This window comes from Gambusia affinis, linkage group LG20, assembly GCF_019740435.1.
Source record: "Gambusia affinis linkage group LG20, SWU_Gaff_1.0, whole genome shotgun sequence".
In the NCBI taxonomy this organism is placed as follows: Eukaryota; Metazoa; Chordata; class Actinopteri; order Cyprinodontiformes; family Poeciliidae; genus Gambusia; species Gambusia affinis.
In genome coordinates this window covers 9,783,194-9,806,486 of record NC_057887.1, presented here as the reverse complement: position 1 = coordinate 9,806,486, position 23,293 = coordinate 9,783,194, and the positions used below count along the sequence as shown (strand labels likewise).

The 23,293-nt window shown below is 38.9% G+C and overlaps 1 protein-coding gene across 2 annotated transcripts in view; it reads left to right on the top strand.

Annotated features, from left to right (window-relative positions):
• Nucleotides 1–20,869, top strand: part of LOC122823171 (rho GTPase-activating protein 44-like) — a 61,567-nt gene extending 40,698 nt beyond the window's left edge. Inside the window, exons 12-22 of one of the 2 annotated variants that reach the window (XM_044102522.1) lie at nucleotides 2,028–2,109; nucleotides 2,200–2,280; nucleotides 4,025–4,138; nucleotides 4,363–4,454; nucleotides 4,592–4,772; nucleotides 7,561–7,578; nucleotides 9,209–9,400; nucleotides 10,821–11,354; nucleotides 12,555–12,670; nucleotides 13,233–13,616; nucleotides 17,405–20,869. In XM_044102522.1, the coding sequence (XP_043958457.1) occupies nucleotides 2,028–2,109; nucleotides 2,200–2,280; nucleotides 4,025–4,138; nucleotides 4,363–4,454; nucleotides 4,592–4,772; nucleotides 7,561–7,578; nucleotides 9,209–9,400; nucleotides 10,821–11,354; nucleotides 12,555–12,670; nucleotides 13,233–13,616; nucleotides 17,405–17,562 (1,952 nt within the window). In that variant the 3' untranslated portion in view covers nucleotides 17,563–20,869. The remainder of the gene's footprint in view (nucleotides 1–2,027; nucleotides 2,110–2,199; nucleotides 2,281–4,024; nucleotides 4,139–4,362; nucleotides 4,455–4,591; nucleotides 4,773–7,560; nucleotides 7,579–9,208; nucleotides 9,401–10,820; nucleotides 11,355–12,554; nucleotides 12,671–13,232; nucleotides 13,617–17,404) is intronic. The other variant, XM_044102523.1, reaches the window with a different exon arrangement.
• Nucleotides 20,870–23,293: the final 2,424 nt, after the last annotated feature.

Sequence of the window (23,293 nt, the reverse complement as noted above, 5' to 3'; positions counted from 1 at the left end):
CCCCAGCAATAAAGTTGCTTAGACTACTTTATTGAAGCAATAAAGTTTTTACATAAGTCACTTTTTTATAACATAAGCCATTTGGAAATAAAACTGAGGTCTGTGCAAAAGCCATTTCTTGTCAGTTCATAAGGAGAATTGGGCTCTTTTTGTCTTCGTTGGAAAGGAAAACAGAATTTCTGTGCATTCATCAGAAACCCATTTTCTCTGTAGCAGCAACAACATACAGCATCGGTTGAATTTAGACACAGCTGAGCAGACTTAAAGGTGCATGCAGAGCCGCTTCCCAGTGAGGGATGCCCTGATGTTTGTCATCAATCTTACTCATTCCTTTGGGAAATGAAAAACAGCAGAGCAGAGAGACGGAAAAGACAAACTGGAAAGCAGCCCAGTCAGCCGACACCTGCTGTCAGCCACTGTGGGCCGATGTGTTTTCTGTTGCTTTAATAGGTTTACTGCTGGTGAACACACAGTCTGCAGAGTATTACAAAACTTAACACTTGGTACACCAATATAACCATCAACATGTCTATGTACTGGTGTCTATCTCCAGTTTAGGGCGAGAGGCGGAGTCACCCTGGACAGGTCGGCAGTCTGTCACAGACATGTCAATTATATTATATAATAGAAGAATATATAAATTATTATTATATAAATAATAACATAATATATACTATTATATAATATATTACATTATATTATATATAATATAGTATAATATAATTATAGATTATATAAATTATAGTCATTATATTGGCTTATTTTCAATAAATCTGAAACTTAAAACCCAGTTCTTGTTTTCAAAATTAACTGTGGTTGCATCATCTTTCTACTCAGGAAATAGAACAACTCAAATGCGTCCTTAAAACCCCCAAATTAATTAATAACTAACATTTACACTGACTTGTGACCAATAGTGGACCTGAAATACCAGGAAAACATTCGAATGAAAAGTGACGAAGATAAACCTTCTTCAGTAATAAAGTTGTTTGGTGTCATGGAGTAGGAGATGTGTTTGTATCTATGACACATTTCTAATGGAAAAAAAAAAAAAAAAGTTTTCATCCCCATTAATGTTTACTTCTTGTCACACCATGATTACCGTCGGCCATCATTTTTCACCATTATCTCACATCAGTAGAAAAATGTCATTAATGCATCAGAGATTTGTGGAAACGTGGGCTCATTTTCTCCTCAGCATAATTATGTTTGCGGTGAAAATCATGTGGGTGAAAGAACGTTTACAAAATACAGATAATGGTGCTCATTTTGTCTCTTCAGAGAGACATTCAAATGGAAAATGGCAAAAAAAGAAGCAGATCACATATCAACAAGGCACTTAAATTATAAAAGTAAAATAATACTTTCTCTCTCTCAGTCTGCGCTGCTTTGTTTAGATGTGACGAACATAAAAATGGGAAAAGTAGCTTCAGAGTTGATTATGTTAATGTAAACAAACTCTCTTTTCATTGCAAAGCTGGAGCTTAGTTTAAGCAGAGGTAGAAATTAAATGTACAAACCCTCATGAAAATATCCATGCCACTTGAACCTTTCACATTTAGTCACAGCACAGCAACAAACTTCAATGTATTTCATTGGCTTTATGTGACCTTATGCAGTGAAATGCAAGAAATGTTATAATTTAGCATGTATTGTTGTGCTTTCTGATTCAATCGCGTGTCCAGCTTTGCATATTTGGAGACTGAAATTTATATCCATTCTTTCTTGAAAAGTTGCTTAAACAGAAATTTAAATTTTACTGTCTTTAGACCAGAACACCTTGATCCACATGTTTACTTTGAACCTAGCATGGATTGCGTTACGCTTCTGAGTATAAAATAATTTGAACATTTTGATACATAGTGTGTGAAAGCATAAATAACTGCAACGTGGAATAGTACTTCACGAGACCCTGTAATGTTATGCGATAAATACGTTTTCCCCATGCGCATATTCTGCATGCTTGCACACACGATCATACTAAATGCATGCGACGCATTCCTGTTGTAATTTTATTCTCTCTTCAGGTGCTTTAAAGTCGTACCTGCGTGAACTCCCCGAGCCACTAATGACCTTTGAGCTCTACAGTGACTGGATCCAGGCCTCCAAGTGTGTATCTTCACAGAATAACAAGTTCAAAACATGTTTTCTTTTATCTGTGTTCAAATAACTGACAGAGTTTTTTCTTTTGTTCTGCAGCATTCAGGACCAGGAGAAGAGGCTGCAGGCTCTGCTGGGCGCCTGCGAGAAGCTGCCGTGTGCCAACAACAGCAACTTCAAGTGAGTCAAACTTTTAAGTTCTCTTCCTTCATTTTGTGATTGTACCTGCAGGTAACGACTGCAATGCAAGTACAAAAATAAAGAAAAGGATTTTCAGTGTAAGACGTAGCAGGAGAACAGAAGGATGCATGCAGCTGGTGTAACATCTCAGATTTGTCCACGTAAACCAGCGGTGTCAAACACATTTTCGTTTTGGGCCAAATCAAGATCATGAATGCTCTTAAAGGGCCGGTTGTGCCAGAATGTATTGATAAAACCTGTTCACAAACTGTTAAAATATGAATTAATTCTTAAAATTAACTAATATTATTGAGCAACTTTTCAGTCCCTTCAGGATTGCGTGATACTTTTTGTGATTTTTTTGCAATAAAAATCAAAGTGCTTGTGGTAGTAATTTGGAGATATTTGCAATATTTATTTTATTTATGACGGTAAATGCGACTTTTTATTTCTGACATCAATTAAGGCTGAGGCAGCTGTTTAGTACAAGTAAGAAAGTTTTTGACAATTTTTGAGAAAAATTGACAATAAACTCCCAGTTTATTAGTGCAAAGAAGTGCGGGGATTTGTTGATTTTACGTGAATGTCCACAATAATACTCACAAAACTGGAGAGACCGATTGATATAATTTGGCAGTAAATGGCAAAAAACTGGATTAATTTGATTGAAAACAATATTTAAGCACATTTGGTGTTCAGCCTCAAATCTAGAGGGCCACATAAAAAGCTACTGTGGGCCGGATTTGGCCCACGGGCCTTGAGTTTGACACATGTGACTTAAACTATTAATAGTTCAGACATCAAGTGGTCAGAAAGGTGTTCAAAGAATTAGAATTAGCAGTCTCCAGTTTTAAAACACTATTTTATAAAAGATTTAGTGCATTTTTTAAAAACATCTGATCATGAGTTCATCAGGTTTAGTTAATTTTAGAGGTAAATCTGGAAAAATGGAACATGACTTTTTAAAATAACTACTATTTCGATTTCTGTCATATTTTGGTGTTAATCGTCGCTTTTAATCCTGAGGGAAACATCTCCAGCGGCTGTCTCATGAACAACTCGCAGGGGTTTGTCTGGCGATCAAAAGACGAAAGATGTAAGCCGGGATGAGAACAACGAGAGGAGAAAGAGGATGAGAGAAGCGAGGAGCCGCAGCTCTTGTCAGGGTCGTTTTTCAAATCTCACAAATAGGACGATTTTCCAGGCAGCGCTCCTGACGGCAGATCTGTCAGAAGATTGTTGCTCACAATGATGAGCCGCCGGATGGTTCGTTTGAGTAAAGCGTAGCTCAGATGAATCACAAACAACCTACTGGTTTCTAACAGCACAGAAATGCAGTAATTCTCTGGCATTAGCAAGTGAGTTTAAAACTCATCAGATCTTCTGACTCGAAACGTGCGGCTTTTTTTGCAGCACAATAAATCCTGAAATAACATCAAAACATTATTCAGAGAATTGTGGAAATAGTCTGCATATTTCTCCAGACAATAGCCACTCACTTTTTATTTAAAAAAAACAACAACAACAAAAAACAACACGTGAGTTTGTTATGTCTTCATTCTGTTAGTCAAGGCAGATTTTGAGACAGGAATGAGCAATGACACTCTGACTGATTCAAGATTTTCCTTCTTACAGGGTTTTCTCTAAATATTTAGTCTAGTGAGGGCAAGTCGTTGTCAGATGAGTAGTCAGATTTCTGCTGAGTGCTGGAGAAAGGTTCATGCTTTCACCCGTCTACTGACAGGTATTTGATCAAGTTTCTCTCCAAGCTGACTGAATACCAGGATGTGAACAAAATGACTCCTGGAAACATCGCCATCGTCCTCGGCCCCAACCTGCTGTGGACTCACGATGAAGGGTGAGACACCATAACAGAAGTAGAGATCAATCATTTTGGGGTCGATTGCCGATCCACTTTAAGCAACTGTTTGCATGTAATATGTAACATAATCTTTCTTAAATATTCTTATCTTTTAGTTATATAAATATTTTTGCCTGGGATTTTGTAAGTGTGATGATATTGTATAAAATATTTTTTGACCTGGAATACCTCTGCACGTGTTTCCTGTCTGTTTGCTGCAGTAACATCACAGAGATGATGACGACCGTCTCCCTTCAGATCGTCGGCATCATCGAGCCCATCATCCAGCACGCCGACTGGTTCTTCCCTGGAGGTCAGAAGGAAAGAACCGACAGACAATAAAGCGCAGTCTGAATACTTATTTATTTATTATTTTCTTTTACAGAAACTTAAATCCTGCTGAGTTTAATCTCTGAATTTTTCTTTCTTTGCTTATTCTATTTGTCTTAGAAATTGAGTTTAATGTCACTGGGAACTACGGAAGCCCAGTGCACACCAACCACAACGCCAACTACAGCCTGATGCCGTCTCCGGACCTGGATCAGGTGGACCGGAGGCAGAACGATCAGAACCGACGGCCGCTGAGCGTCGCCACGGACAACATGATGCTGGAGTTCTACAAGAAAGACGGGTACGAGTCAAATCAGCTGAGCTTTCAGCTGAACGTGTAAACATAGATTGTTAGTACTTATGCCTCTTGGACTTTTTAACACTTTATCACTCTGCAATCAAACACTTTCATGGGACAAACCAAGAAAAATACATTTATAGCAGTAGAAAATTATGTTTTTTTACTAATAAAACCAGCAAACGCTCGCATGATTAGCCTCCCAGACTAATGGTCTAGTCTGGACTTTGACTACGCCTTTCTACCACATGAATAAGCCTTGATGTAAAACACTCCACCGTACTTTTGATCCAGTCTTTTCTGACAGTTTCTCTTCCAGGTTTGCCAGTTTTAGCTTCACTCAGTCACTCATCATCACCTTTCATGTCTCTGCTGAAGTAAAGCATTTCCATAGCATGATGCTACCACCTCCTTGTTTCCAAAAAGTTAGATTTCCCCCCCACATCTATTCAACATAAAAAGATTTGCATGTTTAAAATCTGCCAGCAGAGCTTTTCTATCTCCCAAACAAACGTGCCCCGTTAATAACTGACTTGATAACACCCTGTTATTTAAATTAATCATATGAAGATCTTTTATTTGTTGGAGGCAATTCTATCTATGCAGCTCCGTGTTTTTCACTGATCTTTCTTGCTAATCTGTTATCTGCCTCTTTAATTTAATGGTTGTCCATTACAATACATTTTAGGTACATGTCTGGTTTTGTACATTTGTGCACTTCGATCTGTTGTATGACATTATCTGTCGTGTGTTGAGGCATTTTGACGTTTTATTGCTCAGTGGACGTTTGCTAGATCGGGTTGATAGTTTGTTTGGGTTTTATTAAAAAGAAAGGTGTACTGGGACGTTTCCTAACCTATGAAACAGTTTATTACTTTGTGGTGAAGGCAGGGAAAAAGAAGGGGTTGGGGATCATTGTTGCAGTTGCAATAGAATGAGACAGAGTGGCATTAGTACAAGATTTAAAGTTTTAACCAAGCTTATAGGTTTCAATATGAAGCCTGCAGCTTTTGATCACAGAGGATGAGGCTTTAAAACATAAATGAACCTAGAGAAAATGTTGCAAAGCTGACATTTCTGGCCTTAATGAATGGATGTTGTTAGGCCTTTTTTGCCTCTGAATCGTCCAGGGTTTCACATTCTTACTCACAAATCTGACAAAAAGGAGACACAGTTTATTTCTTATGCCTGTGATTTTGACGTGACCTCAGTAAATAAGCTGCTTTGCCCTGAGGCGGACAGAAATGACTCACCCTGCATCACCTGCCCTCAAGCCTTCGTCCCGTTAAGAGACAGTTCGGGGGCTGAAGTTTAGTCTGTGAAATAACCATTCCCACAATCCAGGAACCGTGGAGGAGGATTAGTGGAAAACCAGCCAGTCGCTTTCTTTCTCTTTCTCCGCCTATTTCTCTCTAATGCTTCCTTACACCCGCCGTCTTATCGGGGCCCAGCGAGGAGGCTGAGCTCTGCAGCCCAGGGACCGCGAGCAGCCGAGCTAATTAAACCTGGACTGATCAATGGAGGGAGCTCTGCTTCCAATGGAAAAAAAAGAGAAAAGAAACACTTATCAAAAACCAGAATGAGGCTTCTAAAAAAATGCGATACGAGGCAGACGCATTCAGTCAGTGTCTGACTAATGGAAAAGAGACTGCTGGGTTTTATCTTGAAAAGATTTTAGATACAAAAGTATCCGCATGACTTGAACATTTTCACATTTGGTCACATCGCAGCCACAGGCTTCAATCTGACCTGTTGGGATTTTAATGGGACAAATTGACATAAAGCAGTGCATAAATCTGAAGAGAAAGGAAACTGTTGTCTGGTTTTCAGTGATTCAGAAAAATATGTTATGTGTGTTTGTAGTTTGGCATTTGTTGTATTGTTTTATTATCTAACCCTGCTTTAACTTTTCTACCGAGCCCTTTTCTTTTGAAAATGTATAATTTCCCCTCTATTTTACAATTTTGCAATTGTTGATCACATAAAATCCATATAAAATACATTGAAGCCTGTGGACGTAAGACGACAAACTGGAAAAGTTGCAGTAGCAAGGTACTGTATACAGTGGACTCCTTTTGTTAGTTAGAAACCATAGCCATCCACGAATAGCTTAAAACTGCAAATACTTGAGACTTTTGAATGGTTTCGATAACTTCTCACCACACCACATGCTGTAAAAGCTCTTCAGGTGGGCTTAAGAAGCAGCCAAAGAAAAATTGTTGACTAAGGGAAGTTATTTGACCTGTTATTTTGCAGTTATTTAATAGAACAGCATCGAATATAAAAACTCTATTACTATTCTCCTTAAGGTGCATTGTTATAAAAACCCTAGCGGTACAATGACATCCTGTGAAGAGATATGGTTCTTAAATGTTGAGAAACCACAAGCAAAGACAAACTTTTGAGTTACCAACCAGACCTACATAGAAAACAAAACTTGAGAAAATGTATTGGGAGCTGCAGAAAGCCTTTCATTTTGGGGGGAAATTATGTTGTATCCATCAGGGAAACACTGACCTAATTAGAGTGAAATAGAGCAGTAATTTTCTCCCTGGACTGAACGTCATTGAAACACTTAAAGTAGTGCACATTTTACACGCAGCGCGACTGTCGTTTGTTCTTTAAGTCTCTCCTTTTTTTTTGGGGCTTGTTTCTCTAATCCTCTCTACTGCTGCTTCGTTTCTGCCCCTCAAGGTCTTACGTCTGCAAAAGATAACAGTCAAACATTTTTTGTTTTGTGATGGTCTTTGTCAATGTCCTCACAGTTCTTGTTTCTGTTTTAACACTGCAGCATAAGGAAGATCCAAAGGTAAAGTAAGACTTTGTTTACGTCTCTCAGTCCCGTCACGTTCATCCGGTTTGTCTTAGCTGCACATTTAAATGAGCTGACGGTCACTGATCATTTGTTCTGCTATTCAGGTGTTTCTAAAGCAACACAGCTGACTGCTATGGAGCAGACTTTGTTTTCTGTGGTTACTTAAATGCATCCCTTCAGTCACCCTGAACAGAGATGTTCAGGTTTGAAGGCTATCTCAGCTGGAAACACTGACTTTTGTTCTCCTTATCTTAAAGCTGGCTGGACATAAAATGTTCTGTAAATTCAGTTAAACTTACTTCACATACACTTTATCTGTAGAAAAACATGTCAGTTTTTTTTCTCTTTGTTTTGCTGTTTTGCTATTAATTATCTAATTAAAATCAAATCTTTCCTGCCAGTAACAGTTTTTAACACTTACTTACCTCTGGTGTTGTCAAATAATGGATAAAGCCACAAGTCAGAGTTCTTTTGAGTATTTTCATTGGCTGCTTTGTGTTTTTGATCTTTAGTCACATTATTTGAATCAAACTCCTCCTCCTTCTGGAATGGCAAGATTTCATTGTCAAAAATCTTTCGCAGTCGTTTTGTGCCAAGTACGAAAATCAGCAGTACAAGGATTTTTAAGTCCTGACAAGGCTTCCTGCAGAGCTGCCGCATTAAACAAGCAGACTCACTTATAATGAGCCTGATCCTGCAAATTAGCCCAAACAAACACTCCCTGCTCTGTGAAACAGTTTTACATTTCACTTAGTGCAGCACAACTTCATGCACATGAAACTTGTGCTGCAACAAATTCTGTTTTGGTGTTCAAACCCCCAGGAAGCTCACCTTCACAAAACATACAAGGGAGAGCAAGATCAGTATGTGCTGCATTCACTTGCAATGGGAAATTTAATATCTACTCATATAAACACTACTGTTTATGGCACACAGCAGTTTACTTATGTTTTAATCTGGTAGATATAAATTTAACTTTTGCAAAACCATACAAAAAATGGCGCTAAATGTTTTTGGGTTTCAGCAGATATTGAAATTCAGATGTTTCGATCATAACCCAAAAATCCACGATGGGAGAATCTTTAAATAGACTTTGGGATTAACACATTTTATGTGCAGTGGATATGAACAGACACCAAACTACAGGTTTAATCAGCAACTTAAACAATCCCATTTAAAGTCGCTCATTTTCCTCATCAACAAACATGGCTGAAATCCCAACTAAAAATCTTTAAAAGTCACATAATTGTGCTGCTTGTGATGTCATCAACCCAGTTCTCTGCCTTTCAGCAGTGTTTGTATTGTCAAATTACACTTTTCTTTTATTACAGAAAGCAACCCGTCACTGGATGGAGTTTCTAAAAGCACATTTTACCATCTAATAACATTTCTGCCATTGTAAAGGCGGTAAAACATCCAAAACAAGGCGCCTCCTTTAGCTTTCAGGAGAATCCGCAGAATTAACTAAAGTAATAATTTTACTAACGTTAACTCAGTGTTGGAATCAGCTGTTTAGTGTCGGGACAAAAGCTGAATTTACATTCTGGAAACCTTAAACTCGCTCCCTCCTCCAGCCCGAACCCTCCCATCATATGATTGGCTGTGCATCTCTGTCCCACTGCAGCATGGGTGTCAGGGTGATGGACACTTCTTGGGTGTCACACAGGGGTCCGTCATCAACGCGTAAAACATCCTCAACACCGCCAAACGTGCACCCCTCTACCCCGCCCGCTGACGCTCCCATCCCCGAGCAGCCTGGGGATTTCTACGCGTCCCCGTCCCCCACCCCTCCTCCCACTAGCAGCGACCGAGCCAGGTAAGGCCGTGGTGCCCCACCCTCCTGTTCCCCCCACCAGGCCTCCCACATGCTGGTACCCCCTCTACCCCTCCACTCAAGGCTCCCACCGGCCGCAGCAGAAACCAGAAACCAAGCCTACAGTTTGTCTGTACTGTCATTCATCCTCTCAATATCTCATTTCTGATCAAGTGCTTTACATTTTCTGTCTTTTTTTTTTTTTTTTGCTGTCATTTTTTCTAAACTCTTAGAGTCCTTCATTTTCTCCCAGAGTGATAAAATGCATATCATCACCGTCCTAAAATAAGTCTTTTTTTTTTTTTTGCCTGTTGCTTTAGGAAGAAGATGATAGGAGTGAAACTTACAGATTTCACTCCTCTGTAAGTTTAATGTTTAACCTTAATGTTGATCAAAGTGGATAAAAGTTGATTTCTGGTGAAGATAAAAGCATTTGCAGTGCTATGTAATAGTTTTCCCTCCCCATCAACTATTTCTCTTTTTGTCAAGTTTCATCCACAAACATCAATATTAGTACTTAATGTGACAGACAACACAAACTAGTGCATAACGTTGATCCATCCATCCATCCATTTTCTTTAACAAATAATCTGTAAAGTATGGAGTTCATTTTATTCAGCCCCCTTTTCTCTGATTCCCCTAAGTAAAATCCAGTAGAACAACTTACCTTCAGAAGTCACCTGTTTAGTAGATACAATCCAGCTGTGTGTCATTCTCAGCATAGATCTTCCTGTTCCGAGGACATTTTGGCCTATTTGCAACATAAAGCTTGCTTGCTTTCTGGAGGAGATCAGAGTGGAGAAGATGGGTGGAGCTGAAAACAGGGCAATCCTGGAAGAAACCATGTTCAAAAACCCCCAAACACTCAGGGAGAACTACACTGGAATGGCTCAGATGCAGATGGCCTAGTCAAAGTCCAGACCTAAACACAGTTGCGGTTGATAGATGCTCTCAATCCAATCCGACTGAACTTGAGGTGTTTGGTAACAACAAACCTGCAACGGTTTCTCCAGTAACAGTCAACTCAAATACAAATGATCGCTAAACTTTTAAGGTTTTTATTTATATGAACCACGTGCCGATTTCCTTCTACTCTCCACTTATGCACCAATTCTTATTTCTCCATAAAATGAAAACCCAGTACACTGAAGCTTGTGGCTGAAATGTGACACAATGTGAAAAAGATTAAGGGGTGTGAATACTTTATAGACTTCCCTTTTCGTTTCAGTTTTAGTCTCAGTAACACATAAAACCTTGTTTCATCTATTTGTTTCCCATCTTTCTCTTCAAACACCTTTTCCGATTTCATCCCTGTTAATGGAACAAACTTCGATAACGCCTCTTTCTCTCCTGACGTTCAAATAATTTGATCTACATCAAAGGCTCAGTTTCCCATGAAACGCTGATATTCTTATCATTGCAGCTCAGACGATGCTTCTTCCAACTGGTCCGACTCCTGTTACGTCTATCCCTCCCCTGAGGAGGAGCGGCCGCCTCCCCCTTATCCCTCCTTCTGTTCCTCCTCCTCTTTCTCCTCTTGCTCCTCCAACTCGTTCCCTCTCCACTATAGCTACACCCGAGCACTGCAGAGTATGCGTCCCGCCGCTCCCACTCCTGAATCCGTCGTGCCCCCTGGTCCGTCCCCTCCGCCACGCCTAGCCGGATGCAGCCCGCCCCCGTTCCCCTTCTCCCCGTGCCCGTCTCCCCAGCAGCTTGACGTCAACTCCAACCCCAAACCTAACTCTCTGCACCTGCCCAAACGGGCCTCCCTGCCCGACACTATGCATGCGACCTCATCCGAAACGAATGGCTCCACCCTTTACATCAAACCCCCGCTCGTTCTTACCCGTCACGACCTGTTCCTGGGTTCCCCTAAACCCCCCAATGCCCCTGTTTCTGCTCCCCCTCCGTGGGCAGCCTCTGCCTGTAGCCGGGAGAAAGGAGCCAAGCTGAAGAGGTAAATGGAGACCCAACTCGCTCCAACTTCCAACACGATTAGCAAAAACCACAGAGAGGAATGGGAGTGAGGTCAGAGGAGGGTGTGAGTAGGAGACCCTCTCCAGCTCCACTCTGTTTAGTTTCATTCATTTATCTGGCTTGCATCAGTCAGTCATGAATGCAGGGTTACTGCATGCCTGCAAAAAATGGAGCAGAACGGTTTGCGTTTGATGTATCCGCATGAGTACAAAAAACAACAACAACAAAAAAACTGTCTTGAAAATATTTAAATTTGCAGACTTTTATAATAGTACTTCCACTGTTAAATCGTATTTACTTAATTTATTTTTTCCTTTCTTTCTTTTGTTCTGTCATGTTTTTTTTAAAGCCAGGCCTGATCAAAAATATCAGCAGTTTGTGGTGAACTTTAGTATTTTTCTTTAAAAATGGGCTAAAAATGGACAACTCTTCTAAAACGAGCAATAAATTTGGAGATAAATGTTTAACATTTCCATGTCAGGCAATGGGTTCATGAGGACACAGAGTCATCATGGCAGTTAAGGGGTTAAAAAAATGTACGTGAACCTTGTTTTTCAATCTATATCCACCTTCATCTTTAATGCAACTGACATGTTTGGAAATTTCATAACCATGCATGTTGCCTGGATATTCAGGAGACGGTTGCCAGGCAACAAAGGGAATTCAAAGCTCCCATTGAATACGATCACGACAGTGGGTGATCATGAGTCATGTACCAGTATTAGTAGGTCCAGTCGGATCATAACGTCAGTGTGAACACAGAGGAAACACCAAATGAGGAGATATTGGTTAAGGAAGTCGTGATTCAGTTTGACGTTAGAGAAAACACAAAGATTTCATTCTCGGCTTCCACTGTCAGAGCGCCGTTTAGCTGCTGGGAGTGAAGGCATAGCGATGATCATCCGGGAGAATGTTAACCGGTTGCACTCCGACCTGCAGGTTCTGCAAACATTGGCATTCTAAAATAAACTCCTCTGTAAAAGTAATAAAAATCCATTAAGCCACCAGAGTTCATCGGAGATTTCCACACTGCCTGTGCAACAGTGGTCACTCAGACATTTTGACATTAACCTGCGGTTCTTCTCACATTACGCTGCTTATTATGGCCGATAATAAAAATATAATAATACAATAAAGAAATAAAACATCTCTTTTTTTTGTCCTGATTTTTTTCCTGTAGCACTCTGAAAAACAAAGAGCTGTCTCCGGTGATCGGACAAAAGGGACTCCAAGGAGTAGTGACCCCTAGTGGACAGTCACAGCACTCTGAGCACAGCCCACACAGTCTGAGGAGAGGTGAGACTGACCTGACCATGCGGCATGAACGACATTCACTTTCAAAACTTTCTGTTTCGAATACCCTCAAATAAAATCTATGGATATGTGTCTGCGTAGTGGCCCTTAGATTCTTCAACTTTCTTGCAGACACCCAAAGGTTTTGGGTCAAAAGGGTAAAACTTTATATGATGGGATGAGCATAAGACTGACATGACACTGTCATAAACATGACATAACACCTGTTATGAACATGAAAGAGTCTATGAATGTTTATGACTGTTGTCATAAATATTGACACTTTTAATGCAAAGTTGCTTTAAAAGTCCATTAAAAGTGCCAAATTTGCATTAAAGTGTCATTATTTACAAAATAATGCAAAGTGACTGCTAAAACAAATAATTAGCATACACATTATGCTTGCAGCTTTTTCATTTTTTGATCATTCTCCCTCTAAGGGATTAGCTTGTGTTCAGTTTAATTATAAAGGTCAAATTAAAGTTTAGAAATGATTTATCGTTTGAATCTTTTTACACTGTGTGTTTTGTTTTTTTTGTTGTTGTTTTTTTTTTGGTTGTTTCAGCAAAGAAGCTTGCCCCTATCCCACCAAAAGGCCCTTACTGCCAGACAGGAGCCATGTCAGACCAGTCGACAGGTCAACCGTCTCCAGTCAGTCTGTCGCCCACCCCTCCAAGCACACCCTCCCCTTACGGCTTCAGCTACCCACAGGGTTATGCCACCATTGGTTCCCCGAGCCAGTCCCAGACGGCAACCACCCCATCTCTGTCTTCTCCGCCCTCGCTGGCAGGCACACTCACCAAGCCCAGACCAACCCCTAAGCCTCCCCGCCAGAGGCCCAACCTGCCTCCGCCTCAACCCCCCTCCACACCCGGCACCAGCCCCCAGCCTCTGGAACATTCATCCGGTCTCCTGGACGGTTTACCCCCTGGGGAAAGCATGTCCACAGGTAACCTAGCAGCAAATGTGGCTGGATGTCTGAACAACAACTTGGCACATTTGTGTTTGGAAGTCTCATGAAATTACCTAGTATACCTTAAATCTTTATTATTATTATTATTATTATTATTATTATTATTATTATTATTATTATTATTATTATTATTATTATTATTATTATTATTATTATTATTATTATTATTATATTTTCAAATTTGCGTCACGTTTCAAAATGTATTGGAGTTTGATGGATTGGCACAACTGCACATTTTTAGACTCTTATCTTTAATATATTGTTCTTAGTAAATGAAAGTCCAGAGTGAGTCCAGATTTCATTGGATATAATCACATATTAATGCCATACTACTGGATAAACATAAACAAATGATTAAACAGGCTTAATATTCAGTGTTTCCTGGCTAAATAACTGGACTAGAGTCCCACCACTTCAACTCTCTGCTCTAGTCTGACACCTAGTGGCTGTCCAAGGTTTTACATTAAAGCTAGCAAACTAACCATAATCTTTGTGTACATATAAATCGTATTTATAACTGAAACTAAACAAAGTGAGCTACATTCTAAAATACAAAATAAACAAATAAAATAAAATAAATAAAGATGACCAGTTATAACTTGCTGTATCGACCAACAAAAGGAATAAAAATAAAAAATAAAATATAGGTTAAGTCACATAGTGAAATCTTTCATTTTGATAGTATTAAACCATTTTTTTGGAAATAGAAAAATATGTATTTCCTCTAAAGATGTTTTGGTATTCCTAAATGAAACCACAAAGTGTGATTTTCAACAGACAATCATTTATAATCAAAGTGATTATAAATGAAAAGATGAGCGAATTTTACTTGAAAGTGACAATGTGAGAGAGAAAGTTGAAGTTAAAGTTGTTTTAAATAGTATTACAGTTTCAAGCAGTAAATTTGTAAAGTTATTCAGTGTTTATCTGTGACACTTTACAACAAGATTACATAAAATCCTCCCTTCCCATCTCTTTATACTCTCACTTTATGTTAAAATATTTAGTAGAAGTTGGAAAAACAAGGATGTGCTTAGATCCTTCTAAGTACATTTTCTAGACAAGCTGATCTAATAATAATATTACCCCTCACCTACTTTTCTTACTCTGATGCTGCGTCTTGGTTTTATCGCGTCTCCACGCTGGTCGCTGTTGAACTTGATGTTCTGTTCATGTATTTATTTGTTTCATCTCCAGCAGATTTTCATCCTGTCCAAATCTAACTCTTCCTTCTTGTCTGACTGCTCTGGTCGTCTTGAATTTCAGCTGTATGAGAGGCGAGGTTCACTATCATTCTAAGTGTCAGAGGGCGATATTAGGGTAAGCAGGATTTCCTGTGATGAAGAACCTCTTCTCCTCATCCCTCTGCCATCTCACCTGAACATGGGGCCGCTGATGATCTCTTCTAAAGAAAGCAGAGTTTGGCTTTGGTTTCTCTGCTCTGCGGCTGCATACCTCAGTTTTTTATTATGTGTTACACCTTTACAGCGCTGTCCACACCTATTGGCACCCCTGGTGAAGACGAGTAAAAAATTCAAAAGGAAACATTCCAACGAAACACGTTTATTTAAGGGGGGGGGGAGATGTTCCTGCATGTTTTCTTTTTTTCCTCCCAATCACTAGTTTCATACTTCTTGTTTTACTCTTTCAGGTTTTCTAGAAACTTTTAATACGTTTGATAACTTTAGGTAATCGATGACGGTAATCGATAAGGATGTTAAAATGGCTACCAAAAAATAGCTTCTCACCTAAGATATTTATAGTAAGAGCAATAATTAAGTTTAAAACAGCTGGAACTGTTTTAAACTTAATAAGGAGGATGTTAAGAAACACTATTAGAGAACTGCAGCAGGAAGTGGATTGCTGGGGTCACCAACTTTCTATAACAGTTATTACATGCATTTTTATTTTTATTTTTTTAAGGAAAAACATTTTCTGTCCAACTTTAACTTTTACAATCACCATCATTTGTTTTGCACTCTTCTGGCCACATAAAGTTATTCTAAGTGCCAGAAAAATGCATTTAAGCCATACTTTGAACATCCTTACCCTATAGACAGATTGAGCTCAGAAGAAAGATCAAATATTCATCTCATTGCTGCAAACTTTTGATGTTAGTGTATTGTAGAATGTTTCAAAAGAACAATTATTCCCATAAATAGGAAATCAAAGAAATGATTTCTTTCCTAAGCCTTTCAGTGGGGCATTACATCACTGCATATCTATCCATATCTTCACCAGAGGTGCCAGAAAGAGTGGCAGATGCTGCTTTCCCTTTGTATATCCAGCTGCTAACATTAAACACATTTTGTTGGCGTTTGCATGGAGGCTGAGAGTGGTGCATGTCCGCCAATAGGAATCCTGCACCTTCCCATCTCACAGTCTCCACATTCACAGTCCCCGGCGACCTCCTGACCCTTGCTACACTGTTATCGTGCATCACTGCCCTTTAAACACACTTCCTGTCTGTGGCGGTTTCTAGTCGTTACTCTGCGGATGTCATAAAAGATGCAGCAAAGCAACAATTTCCTTCAGATTGATGTGCAGCATTGTACATCGCTGTAGACGACCCTGATCTTGTGGTTCTTGGTCGTGTCTTTGATGAACAGATAATGATTAAACTGACTATCCGAGCTGCGGTCACTTGCTGCAGGGATGCATTCGCAGAGAATATGGAAGGATTTGTGAAATGAAGAGGAAGCTTAAAATCATGATAATGCTTTGTAAAAATGTCTAAATATATCACACAGGCACCATTTGACAGTGAAATGAATTCATATGTATGTGAATTCAAAATGTGAAATTGGATTTATTAATATAGTGGTATATTTCAGACATTTATTTCTGACATTTACGACTTATCTTACTTAAGACTAACAAAAAGTTTCTCTAAAAATTAAAGAATGTCATTATACTAGAAGAAAATATTTTTAATTAAGAAATGTACATCCTCCACCAGCCACAAGAGGAAAATGCTAAAAACATTAGCGCTTCACAGAATGCTGGATCCAGATGTGTTACTGGAAAGTTTATTGGAAGAAAAATTTGTGGTAGGAAAAGGACTTGCTACTTCTCTATGGTCCTTTGGAAAGGCAAAGAATCTGATCTGATATTTAAAACTAAATTAAGATGAATGCAAAAATCTGGTTAATGATAATTACTGAATCTTCTTTTTTTTATTTATTTTGTTTGTGAAAATGTCTCTCTAAAAGATAAAAGAAAATGACCAATCAGAATCAACAACATGCGCTGGGCGGCTGGATTTCTTCAATGCTAGAATTGAGGTCAAAGGTCACACAAAATCCACGCCTTCCGCTCTATGCAGAAGCTCTGGAGTACCAGAACTAACAATACAGACAAGATGAACGCCGCTGTAAAAGCTTCTTCTTCTTAACGACTCCACGCCAAGCTGTAAACTGCGCTCTGATCAGTCATTCAGGTTATTTACTGTACAGTAACTGTTTTTTAATAAATCCTTATTTATTGGTCTTATCTAATATTTTTATTTTATGAGACGGAGCTGGGGAAGCAGAAACCAAATTTCCTGACTTAATAGACGCATGTTGCTATACATACAGTAACCACACGGCGCATCCTTCCCGCGCTTCTTTATTCTTTTAGTCATTCATTCCACTTGTGATGACCCTTTATTGTGTTTTGACATTGATCAGGACGATCCGCTTCAGTCTGCCTGTTTATGTTTAACTAATTAAGCATTTTTACACTATCTGTCTCTGCTCATTATTGTCTCCTCTGTCTGCCAGATTCCCTCTGCAACTTGGACATCCCCGTCATCAACATGGAGCTGGACAGCATCTTCGACTTGACGCACATCTCCCCCTTCAGGAACTCAGAGGCGCTTCCGCTGTCGCCAAAAAGCAAAGCAGACTCTGAGGAGGAGTCCGAAAGCACAGTGCTATGACCCAACATCGCATCGTGTCCCGTCAGACCTCACCCGCCCTTCATCCAGAGGAACCGACATGTAAAAACAAGCTCCTCTTCTCAAGGAGCTTTCCATTTCATCTACGATTAGCATTTTACAGTTCCATTTCCTGGATTATTTTAAGATTTTTTTTCTATGTTTTCTATTTGTTTTTGCCTTATTTAAATCACATGCAATATTGCCTTTAACGCCACGCAGGAGGCTGTCTGGATGCTGGAGGAATGGGAGTTCCCCGCTGCTGCTGCTGCTGCTGCTGCTGCTGTGTAATGAGTGACACAACATCACCCCTCGTTTCCCACACCGATACATTTTTCCCCTTCACTCCCCTCACTCCTCAGGGGTGTCCGTCTGAAATGCCTCGCTCGTGTAGTTCTGTCCAGCCTGAGCGTTCACTGTGAGTGTCGGTATGCGTGTGCGTGTGTGACGTGACAATTGTACGACATGATGTTGCACTTGTTGGTGTGGTGGAGCAAAAGCAGGAGTGCATTGTTTTAGACCAATGGGCGATAATGTGCTTTTCTTTAAAAACAACAAAAAAAGACATTCAGTTAGGATATCAGACACTGGATATTTATTGTTTATACAATATATTTTCAGAGTAAATGAGATGTTGACAATAGGAATCCAATCAGATCATATTTTGTATGAAGTTTTACAGGGGACATTTTCACTTTTAATGGATGCAGGCAGGGAGCTTGAAAATATATGACATGCATACTGTAGTTTATGAAAGATTGAGAAATCCAGACTCTAATTATTTTGGCAGCAATCAAAGCTGCATGGGACCTTTTTATATTTCATTCCTCAGTCTGGAGAAGGTTTACGATAATATGGATGAGTAGGACTGGTATTATGACCCCTGGACTTTCCAACAAAGCTGCTATAGTGCCAGTGCAGGACGCTGCTACCCCAGCTTCTCCACTGTGGAAGAAAAGCCCACTCTCTCTGTGACATTATCAGACATGTACTCCAAGAATACATGGGGAGAGGAAAGAAAATGATGCTTGATTTTCTGTTTTGTTTATTTTTTTAGGTCAAAACCTGTAAAAAAAAAACAACACAAATCCATAAAAAATTAGTTAACAAAATAACAGAGTGTAATTTAAGCTCAGAGTAGATGCATCTGTTCTGTGAAGGTTTGTTAGAGGATATTGATGAAATCTGGCTTTGATGGAAGAGAGGCAGGAAGAAAGACATGAGGGGAGCGGTTTCCAGGATCTGTAGTCAGATGAAACCCAAACTTGTTCATTAAAAAAAACCAAGTGAGATGTGAGTCTGTCAATGTACATCTTGAACACGACGTTCCCGATCATGGCGATGCTTTGCTTCAGCAGAGAGAGAAAAGCCGGTCGGATCTGACTGGAAAGAAGGGTAGATGTAAAAAAAAGTATTCCTTCAGGAAGCAATCATTTCTCAATAGTGGAGGGTCCAGACCTTCTGTACAAAGCAAATCATATAACCAGACAACCTTCCAACGCAACATACAACCAGATCTATAAAGATTTGTTTATATCTAAGTAAATCTATGTTAAAACGGCGCAGTCAGACTGAGAATTGATCTTCACAGACTCTCCATTCGATCTGATGGAGTTTGATGTGCAAACTCTGGCAGAGAGCCTAAAATACTGTAACCGCAGTGAAACGTGGTTCTGCGAAGGCATGCCTGAACTTTACAGATTTTTTTTATTTGTAAAATGTTTTAGATCCATGCATCATTGTCCTTCCACTTCAGCCATGTGGATGCTTTTCCGAGGCGTTGCGTCATGAGTGCAGCTGCCTGCATCACAGTTATCTTTACACTGGAACAGATTTCTCCCAGTTCTAACAAGTAAAGCACTTTGGGTAGAAGATAATGGGGCTCTTCACTCACTATGAAGCTGGTATAGCTGGTTCTATTAAAAATGCAGCAGCTCTTTAGCTACGTCATCTTAAACTATCTCTGCAGTGGATGCTTTTCCTGCTACAGCAAGATAACAAGATCTGGCAGCAGCAGCAGCTTAGTACTGGAACCAGTTTGTGTTGTGCTGCACTCCAGGCTTCACATGAGAAATAACCCAAGCAGTCTGTTGTCATATCATAACAACAACAACAACAACAAAAAAAGACAGATCTTAAGCGCCACCAGAAAGAAAATGTGCTGTATTTTTATGAATAAGCACATATTTATTTATTTATTTATTTCATCACAGTGCCATTACACCTGCAGTTCCAGTTTATAGGAAACGCTGATGATGCTGATATTTTTTTTGGGGGTGCGGGGGGTTTACTGGTGATCCAGAGGCAAGTGCAAAGATATCTGTATATTTGTTTATTTTGATGAGAGTATTTATAGATATATGTCTGAGTGCGGTTTACTTGGTGTAAGGAGCAGCGAGGATTTGCGCTTCACGTGAATCTTGTCTGAGGATTTAAGAAAAAAAAAAAAAGAAATTACGTATTCAGACACAGGACCAGATTTTTTTCTGCTGCCGCATTAAAACTTGAAAATCAGTCAAACTGATGTAACGAGGTTAGGAACAGCAGCAGTTTGCTACATGCCTTGTGGAGGGTTTCGTCGTGACCCATTCAACCTGTAGGACCTTCGGTTTCTGTCCTGAGAACGTCCACTGTGCTGCTCTGCCATCGCCTCTCTGTAAGTGCGAAATTACAAAACCACAGGACTTTTGTAAATCTTGATGCGTCTGTACATATTTATTCTGTACATACGGACAACAGGAAGAGTCAGATATATCGAAATCTATTCTCATTTACTGAAAACTAAACACGCTGTACATATATGATTATAATGTTGGTGGTTGTAGCACAATAGTGTCACATTTACACATCAGATGTTGGCTTCACTTTTCTACATGGAATCATAGTGTTTGTGTTGCACACTTCCTGACCTTTCAGTCCTGTTTTTAGCTTTATAGGTAGAAAAAACAGACAATACCACATCTATGTTTGTCTTTTGCTTCTTGGTCTGACAAGTCATTGCAGCCACATGATGCAGGATGACGTTTAACTGGATACTCAAGTTATTTTGGCCATTTGTTTTTACATTTGAATGTGTGAATGTGTATATTTTAGTTCTAATTATTTACACTACTTGACAGCAGAAACTGCACCTGTGATCGTGGGATTGGTCATGCTGCACCTGTCAGCAAAACTGCCTGATAGTCTAGATCAGGGGTGTCAAACTCATTTTTGTTTTGGGCCAAATCAAGATCATGAATGCTCTTAAAGGGCCGGTCGTGCCAGAATGTATTGATAAAACCTGTTCACAAACTGTTAAAATATCAATGAATTCTTAAAATTAAATAATATTATTGAATATCTTTTCAGTCCCTCCAGGATTTTGTGATTTTTTTTTGTTTTTTTTGCAATAAAAAGTGTAATTTGGAAATATTTGCGTTTATTTATGGCAGTAGATGTGACTTTTTATTACTCTTATTGATAATAGAATATAATCTGACATCAATTAAGGCCGAGGCAGCTGTTTAGTACAAGTAAGAACGGTTTTGACAATTTTTGAGAAAATCTGCAATAAACTCCCAATTATTATCTCAGAAAAGTGCTGGGATTAGTTGACTTTGTGAATTTCCACAATAATTCTGAAGAAACTGGAGGGACTGATTGATATAATTTGGCAGTAAACGAATAAAAACTACATTAATTTGGTTGATAACATAATATTTAAGCACATTAAGTCTAGAATCTAGAGGGCCATATAAAAACCTACAGGGGCCCACGGATTTGTCCCACAGGCCTTGAGTTTGACAAATGTGGCCTAGCGCTTCAATTTACATTTTTATTCCACTGATAAAGTGAGTCCAAATGGCTACAAGATAAAATTACTGTTTACCTTTTCATAAATCAACCAGTGAAGAGCAGATGTAAAACCTGACATAGCATTTTTATTGAATCGACTCTTAAAGGTTAATTTATTTGACAGTTCCATGTGGAGACAGTTTGATATAGTTCAACTGTTTATGGCCGTCGGTTTCTTCATCACGGTTTACTGTTACTGAAAACCTCAAGTTCTGTTCTGTTCTCAGAAAATTATAACAATACAACAGACCAATAAAAAGGATTTAAAAGGGTTAATGTTTTAGATTCAGCTCAGTGTGGCTCTTTTCCTTCCACTCAACTTTCCATGAATGTGCTTTGCTTACAGGACTCTGCATATAATTTATTATTATTATTTTTAGCAACAAACTTTAGTGGTTCGCCCTCCTTGAAGAGGGTTTTCCTGAGTTTCTGCTGTTCATTTGATCAAATCAGCAGGTCTTACTGTGGCCATAACATTTCTGTAATAAAAATATATTATATATACTCAGCATTAAAAATTGGTTATTTTTATTATAACAATGTCAAATTTTACTGAGTAACTGAGTTGTGGGTTTTCACTGACAGTAAGCCATAATTATAAGAATTTACAGAATAAAACCTCAAAATAAATCTCTGTATGTATAATCAATCTATTTATGAGCATTTTTTTGAACTGAATTACTGGAATAATTTGGAGGGCACCTGTACAGGACATTAATTTAAGTTTCCATGATTTTCTCACATTTTTACAACCCCAGCTCTTGTTTTAACTTTCTAGTGGCCATTATATTTTATGTTTTGAATCGTTTTTAGAACTTAGCAGCCGCTGTAGTTGGGCTGAGGTCTATCTGTCCCCACTCTGTGTTGTTTCCCTTTAGCGAGTCACCTGCGTGTTTTTACCAAATGATTTTAGAACACGTCAAACTTCACAACCCGCATAGTTTTTTGGTTTTTTTTTGAGCACTGATATATATATATATATATATAAATATAAATATAAATATAAATATATATATATAAAGCCTTTTTCTACACAAACAGGTGGAATGTACAAACAATATTCACCTCAGAGGTTGCGATGGAGGCAGATGTGTTTGCGTCGTCCACGTAGTTTCATGCATCAGACTGGATGGATGCATTATGAGCAGTTTTGCGGGTTGAACTTCAACATTGTCTTTTGTGCATTGTCTACAGCATGCTTTTTCACCATGCCTATGAAACACGTCTTATATTTGGTCCTATCTAAATGTGCTTGTATTTATTTTTGATGAGAGAAAAGAAGACAGGAAGTAATAGTCAGCGCTGCCCTTGACCGTTTTCTTTTTCAGCGAAACTCCTCGTCGGTTCTTAAATCATTCAGACGTTTACTCCTCATATGTTCCACTTTGTTGTGAAAAAGCAAATCAGCTTAAAACAGAGATCCTTTAAAAAAAAACTGTTTAGTAAACTAATGGACTTTAAACTACTGGAACGCTGTATACCCTAGAATAATCCAGTTTAGTGTGTAGATTACACTGTGGTGCATGCAGTCATTGCAGCCAAAATACTCAACCTTATTCTTTTTTTTATATATATTTTGCAAAGGTTCAAGTTATACATTAAGGGGCCAAACTGTAAAGGAAAAAAAACAACATTTGATCCAATCTTTGTGTTAAACTGTAGTGATGCTGTTGACTCTCGAAGTCTGGAGTAAAAAAGGAAATTGCATTTCTTTAAAAAAAAATCTTCTTTTATCTGTTGGTCACCAAGTGGAATTCAGTGTAAGACGGGAAAAAATTAAAAGATTAATCATCCGAATGTTGAAACTATTAAACTTGTTTTTATATTAATCTGATGTCCTTTGTTTTTATTGGAAACACATTTAAATCTCAGATTCAGCATATAGTTAAGAATTTAGGAT